The sequence below is a fragment of the Sinocyclocheilus rhinocerous genome, unplaced genomic scaffold, assembly GCF_001515625.1.
Source record: "Sinocyclocheilus rhinocerous isolate Xijiao unplaced genomic scaffold, SAMN03320098_v1.1 scaffold724, whole genome shotgun sequence".
Classification (NCBI taxonomy): Eukaryota; Metazoa; Chordata; class Actinopteri; order Cypriniformes; family Cyprinidae; genus Sinocyclocheilus; species Sinocyclocheilus rhinocerous.
In genome coordinates, this window is record NW_015658512.1 from 65,192 (window position 1) to 72,854 (window position 7,663).

At 38.9% G+C, this 7,663-nt stretch overlaps 1 protein-coding gene across 1 annotated transcript in view; it reads right to left on the reverse strand.

Annotated features, from left to right (window-relative positions):
* Positions 1–2,438: 2,438 nt before the first annotated feature.
* The window catches only part of LOC107722342 (interleukin-1 receptor accessory protein-like 1-B), a 118,343-nt gene continuing 113,118 nt past the window's right edge, over positions 2,439–7,663 (reverse strand). Inside the window, exon 6 of the mRNA XM_016530668.1 lies at positions 2,439–2,489. Within this exon, the coding sequence (XP_016386154.1) occupies positions 2,485–2,489 (5 nt within the window). The 3' untranslated portion in view covers positions 2,439–2,484. The remainder of the gene's footprint in view (positions 2,490–7,663) is intronic.

The following is a 7,663-nucleotide window of genomic DNA, read 5'->3' on the forward strand; positions in this document are numbered from 1 at the left end:
CACACACACACACACACACACATTTGTTTCTGTGAATTGTGGGCTTTCCATAGACTTCTATTCCTTTTATACAGACCAAATTATATTTTTTATACCCTAACCCAACCCTAACCTTAAACCTACCCCTTACAGAAAACCTGTCTGCATTGTTACACTTTCAGTCAATAAACAAACATGGCCACATGCATTGGTAACAATTACTTACTGATCTTAGCAATGATAAAATTGCCATTATAGTATAGCATTACATTTGATATCTGCTATTCCACTATCTTGTTAAACATGAATCAATATTAGTATGTAAAAGCTTCAAATAAACAGACACATCAGTAATGATTCATTGTCTATGTTTTTCTATAATTAGACATACTATCTACAAAAATCAATATTTTGTAAACTTTTAATTTGTATTTTTGATTTCTGCCTTTCTAGGCCTATACATTGATTCACATAATTCACACTTTTTGTTAACTGCCTTACAAGTATGACTGTATCCAAATGAACAAGTGGATAGAAATAAAATGTAAATACACAACAGACCCAAAAACAATTAGACACACCAGTTTTTACACATTTGAAATGACATTCATACATTACATTGTGTAAAAAAAATAAAAAATTAAAATTATGTTTTAAAATGATTGTGTATTTGAAATGTACCAGTGAATAGCATTTACACTACCATACTTTCTCTTAATCAGACCAGTCTGAAAAGTTTGTTCAAACTGTCTGTAATGCATTTTCACACTGAAAGTCATCAGATCTTCAAACAAAAACTGTGAATGCATAAAAGTGTCACTTCATGAACAAAAACAACAAGATGCATTTTTCATGTATTTATTAAAGGAAGTATTATAAAACACTTTGTAAACAGTTACAAAGTAACAGTTTTTTTTCAACTGCTTACATACATTTTCAAAACTTTTTACACACAAATCACACACATTCAAAATATCACAAACACATCTCAAAAGCAAACATTTGCAAACAGCGTTTGCATAATATTAATTCCTGTTAGATTGTTGTGTGTGTTACATAGAGAATTGTGTGTTGTGTTTTGCAAAAAGTGTTTTATGAAATTGAAAACTGAGTCAAAGACAGAATTAGTGTATGGTTTTGTAGATTTGGTGTGTGCTTCTGCTGTTTGAGTGTCAGCTTTCAGAAACTGTGTGATAAGTAAAGATTCTGTGTAAGCAGTTGAAAAAAACTGTATAGCAACTCTCTCAAAAGCGTCTCAGCTTCAGTTCGCTTCAATACGACATCACGTTCAATATTGGTATAAATGCACTCTATAAAAACCATCATGAGGAATATCAGAACTGAAGACACTCCATCAATGAAGGTGCTAAACTACGGTGGATTACACTGTTATGTTTAGTCAATTAGAATAACTTGAGTTTACAGGCTTTCAGACTAAAATACTGTAAATCCTATGACACACCGTGTGTGTTTGAGCTGCAGATGTGTTCAGTGAAGCGCAGGTGTGTTGTGTGTAGTCAGGTCTTCAGACGGTCAGCAGAGATCAGGTCCGTCTGCGTCTGATTTCTCTCAGTTACACTTGTGTGTTGTGTGGCATTGACTGTGCACTGAACGAGGAGCAGCAGATAAATGCTGTAACCTGACTCTGACAGCGTGAGTTCAGCCATTTCATTGCTTGCATCTCAAGGTCAGATTAAAAAACTGGAAAACTCCATAAACTGCTGTTAATCTGTTTTCCCATCACCAGGATAAACGCTGGCTGCTCTCAGGTATTGTGGCATCTTTCTACAGCGAGATCTGATTTCGCTTTCTTCATTTGAGTGATGTTCAGAGAGTTTCTCCAGCACCACAGCGATCTGTTAGTCAACATGACAGAGCTTCAGCTTTGAGAAATTACTCTCCACCATTCGGCCGTAACGGCGACAAACGCAGCGTCTGTACCGTAGTAAAGCACCCAGAATGACTTACAGTAACACGCACACTTCGATTAGATCTGAAACACAGCTTTTGTAAATGTTTTCTTTTTCCTGTCGATGTGCAACCTCTCCACAGAGAAAATCTCATTATCCTAATGAGCTTTTTCACCATGAAATATGCATTGATTATTTTGTTTCATGTAAAACTGCACAGACAGATTCGGTTTGCGTGAGCTTCTGTTCAACAGCCAGATGGAGACACTTTTGGATCTGGCACGAGGGAGCAACCGAAAAGAGAAACCGAGAAACGCAGAAAGCAAAAATAAACTCATTCCAGAGTTTTCAAGTGAGAAAACAGGTTTCAAGCGTTTGTAGCACGCGGCAAACTCACCAGCTGTGTTAAGATGAAAAACTGAATGTGTGAGTGTTTGCGCAGGTGAAGTGAACGACAGCTGCTCTCGTTTCCGTCTCCGCGAGCATGAATTTAAACCGTGGGAATTTTGATGAAATGTAAACCGTCTGATCGTTCATCCGAAATCCAATTTCTGCTCGGGAGAGGCCGCCGGTGACTGCTGCGTATTTGGGATCATTATTCTGTGGGAGAGGTTCAAGAGAAAAAATAATGAATCGCTGGGCGAAATATTTGCATGGCCGTCTCTCCGCTGTCTTCCATCTCTGTCTCTGTCTCTCATTAGCTCTTGTTTCCTCAGAGATTAGGTCTGTCTTGTGGGTATGTGCTCAGCGGGCACTTTATTAGATACACTTCTCTAATACTGCCATGGACCCCTGTGCCCCAGATCAGCCTGAACTCAACAAGCGGCTGGAAACACTCCGCAGAGACACACATTCATCATCATGTGCGGCGACGCAGCTTCAGATGATGAGCTTTATGACCGGATGTTGCTTTGGCAGATGAGAGCATATGATCAGTAACAGCTCAAACACAGACTGCAGCATTTACAGTTTTTTTCAACTGCTTACATTTTCAAAACTTTGCCTCTTTTTTTCATAACTTTACACACAAATCCAAGAACTGCCTCTCATCTCTTGCAAAATGAAGCACTGCATTCAGAATATCACAAACACATCTCAAAAGCTAACATTTCCAAACACCTTTGCCATAATATTAATTTCTGTTAGATTTGTGTGTGTTACATAGAGAACTGTGTGTTGTGTTTTGCAAAAAGTGTTTTCTGAAATTGAAAACTGAGTCAAAGTCTGAGAATTAGTGTATGGTTTTGTAGATTTGGTGTGTGCTTCTGCTGTTTGAGTGTCAGCTTTCAGAAACTGTGTGACGAGGAAAGATTCTGTGTGTAAGCAGCTGAAAACAAACTGTAAAGACGATTGGTTAATACTAAGACAAGGAACAAGAGCGAAGACAACATTCTCATTAATCACGAACAGAAATGATGGAGCTGATATATGACAATTAGACTGATGATTTTAGATGAGCTATGCTCTTCTTTAGATATTGGCTAGATTTATGTCATTTCAGGCTTTTATTACTTAACTCTATCCTCGCCAGCATGGAATTTCATGGCCAACAGAATATTCTGTTGTATGAGCATCTGAACATGCAATATATCAAAAGAAAGTAAAAAAGAAAAATTCTGTTTTATCAACACTTGAATGTGGGTGAGTTTCGTAGCAAAAAACAACATTTGAACAAAAAGCTTAGACATTGGCGTTTTTGACAAAGACTACATCTGGATGGGGTTCAGAAGGATGATCTAAGCATAGATGGAGTCGAGCGCTTCATTAACACATCCAAAGCTTCACAGTCCTAAACCGCTTCATGGATCCTCATTTCATTCTGTAACAGCAGTTTTGATTTATATGGTTTAGTGTTTGAGCACATTAGATTTTTATGTGAGCAATGCTTCGATTGTTTGGATCAGGAGATTCTGTACTATTTCAGAAGATGTGTAATAGCGCCCCCCACTATATAACAGTGAAAACTTGGATTGCCAGAAAAGTCTGTCAATGGCGGGAAAAGAGAATCTGAGCAGATATTCAAACACTAGGCATCCTACACGTGGCGACTTTGCAGAGGATAAACTGGCCACTGTAAACAACTGAGAATCACACGCAAACAGACGTTACAGTCATTCCCATCACAACAAACTGAAACACTGACAAATTAAAACAATATGTGTTCTAAAATCGGCTCGAAATATCAAACGTGTCTGATCTCCTCTGATTGAATGGAATCAGAGTCTGAGTCTGTGTCTATCCTACATCACATGATTTTCTATGAAATCTGTCAACTCAAATCTGCAGACTGAGTTTAAAAATCTGGGCAAAAGCTGTGTGATGTATTCCAGCCTTTACACGGATCAGATCTGATGCAACGGAGGTGAGATTCCTGTTTGTTCCAGAGATGAAATTAATAAAAGCTGATGCTCTAGTCATTTAATACTGGACTACAGCTCTGTGGAGAAACATCACACACATGATCGATACATCCTCACTTCATAATTACCACAATAAGCCCTCCCTGTGGCCCGATACACACAAATAGTTTCATCCCGTAGACCTTCATCCATGTGAAGCCATCGCTGCTGTGATCCTGCGTGCCGTTAGTCGACGCTATACGGCTAATCACGGCGAGGGCGAGAGCGCTCCGCTCTGGGGGGTCTCTTTAAGAAATGTCAGCACTGAGACGGGAAGGAAATTGCTCTCAGTACGGCTGCTGAACATCACAGGCTCCCAGCCAGGCCCAGAACTGAGCCTTCTGAACATAATCCACTTCTAAACACGCCGCAAGCCCGAGCTTTTGTTCCAGTGATGAGCGACGCTGTCGGGGTGAGAGGCTGACATCTTCCTCCTGAATATAATTGAGTCCCACTGGTTCTGTAAATTAGCAATGGGACGCACTAAGAGGAAAGTTCTGGCAACCAGTGGAGAAGGTGCGATAAATGCAGCTGAATTACACAGCGTTTCTTCTGTTGGTTTGTTTTTCTCGCTTGTTAGTCTGTCGCTTGAATCTAAGCACTAAAAATGAGCTGATATATTGCCATGCATCAGAAACACTCGCTTTCAAGCAAACATATCTTTGTTTTTTTTTCCCAGAAGACACAAAACGCCAGTCAAATGTTCCTCCTGCTCTCATAAAGACCTCAAGGTTCGAGGTTCATGGTATCTTTAGTACCTGAAGGTAAATTTGTTGTGCAGACAGGAAATTCAGCAATCCATACTTAAGACCATCCATAAAAGCATCAACATACTATAAACTATATAAAACTAAATAAATAAGTGTTAGAATTAGGGCTGTCAGTCGATTAAAATTTTTTATCTAATTAATTACACGGTGTGTCGATTGATTAATCGAATTAATCACAAATTACATTTGTCTGTTAAAATACCCCTAAAAGATTATTTAAAGCTATATTTGTGTTAAATGAGAAAGTATTAAGTAGACATTACAAATAGTAGCTTTAGAAAGAAATATTTTATTTGATTCAGCATAATTTTTTTTACACATAAATGTTTAGGCTACAATGGCCTAACATAAACTGTGGAACATAAAAGAAGATAATTTGAGAAACATTCATGCAATGGAAGTCATTGGTAACCAAAACAAGCTTTGTTACCAACAGTCTTCAAAATACCTTCTTTTATCACTTATCATATGATCTAAATATGAGACAAAAACTCATACAGGAGCATTTTTGCCCCAATGTCTTGAATTTTAGGCTATAACAGTGTTTATGTAGTTGTTGCCCTGCATCATATTTCTCAACAGTCAGCTGTATGAAATGTAAGATGATGTACAGGTCTGGGGACGGGGCCAGTGCGTTAAAATATTTTAATCACGTTATTTTTTCCATAACTAATTAATTAACGTGTTAAACTCACAGCCCTAGTTATAATATAACCCACGAATATAAAACAAAAATCATGACATTCAGCTAAATGAACGATTTCTGCGCCAACAAAGTGACTTCAAAAGTCGAGGGGTAAAGTTTCCCTGGAACCCCGGGTTGGCCCATCGACCAGCTATCGAGCCAGCGGAGGAACTTCAAAGACCTGGAGCGCGGCTCGACCCTTTGGATGTGCTCAGTAAACGAACCACGCGACCTTCAAGAGCTCCTCTTTCATCCGGCCAGAGGATGTGACCCGAGACAGACTGCCATCAAAAGCCCTTCAGACGCTTAATGAGAGCTTTTTAAACACCACTGTTAGCATCTGCTCATTATAAAACTCACATTGATTCATTTATTTTAATTAAAAACCTCCTCCAACAGTTCTGAGCTGAATACGAACACACAGCGTACCTGCACACCCTTATGAAAATTAACCATGGTTTTATTGTAGTAAATGTGTAGTAAGCATGGTTTTTTGGCAAATTGATTATTATTTATAACCACAGTTTTGCTACAAATATCATGCTTAAACTATGCTTAGTGTAGTGAGACCATGGTTAATTTGTGGCTACCATGGTTTAACTATAGTAACCATGTATTTTCTGTTTTATTTGGAGTAAAACCATGGTTCATTTTCGTAAGGGCGCACTCATCTCGTTTGGGGTGTAAGAGTCGGGAGACTGTAAGTCGCTGGAGGAACTCTTTAGTTTAGTGGAGGAAGGCCCGTCTCAGGTACATTTAGCTCTGTATCTCTCCCACAAAGCATGGGCTCCAGCTAATCTCCTCTGAGAAAAGGGTAAATAATTAATGCGTGTCTCTCTAATTAAAGAGCTCAGTCGTTCCAGGTCACGCATGATTACGCCGGCGCACTCAAAGAATAGATCTGAGCGCCGGCCCTCCAGAAGTCGCCCGACACGGCGAGCACGCATTGTTTGAGAGCGCTAGCAGAACACTAACGTGTGTGAGCGAAGCTGTCTGACATTTCTCTGCTGATTAACTTTAATACCCTCTGTCAACGGCCGCTCTGCCTTACAACAGAGAACACTATCAACACGGACGAGCCACGGCTGAGCGCCATGATTACAACCTGAACGCCCCACTTAGTGCGGCCACTTGACATTCTTCCAGAGCGCAAACGTGATGGACAACTAAAAAATGTAATAATATCGAAGGGTTACGATGTGGCTAGTTAACCCTTCTGTTAATGCCGCATTTGAAAAGGAACACAGACAAACGGATCAAGCCAATAAGAAAATTAAAATTCTGCCATCATTTGCTCACCCTCAAGCTGTTCCAAAATGGTATGAGTTTCTTTCTTCTGTTGAACACAAAAGATGACATTTTGAAGAAACCAAACAGTTTCCGGTTCCCATTGACTTCCATAGCATGTTTTTCCATTCTATGGATTTCAATGACTACCAGTGGCTTGCCTGGTGTCAAAACATTGCTTTCATTCATTGCTTCATGAAACGTGATGCCTTTTCAACTTGGTTTGGTTACCAACATTCTTCATGATATCTTCTTTTGTGTTCAACAGATTACAGGTTTGAAACAGCTTTTGAGGGAGAGTAAATGATGGCAGAATTTTCATTTTTAGGTGAACTATCCCTTTAAATTACAGTTTCAATACACAGAATCTTTACTTATCACACAGTTTCTGAAAGCTGACACTCAAACAGCAGAAGCACACACCAAATCTACAAAACCATACACTAATTAACGGTCTTTGACTCAGTTTTCAATTTCATAAAACACTTTTTACAAAACACAACACACAATTATCTATATAACACACACAAACATCTAACAGGAATTAATATTATGGACAAGGTGTTTGTAAATATTTGCTTTTGAGATGTGTTTGTGATATTTTGAATGCAGTGCTTCATTTTGCAAGAGATG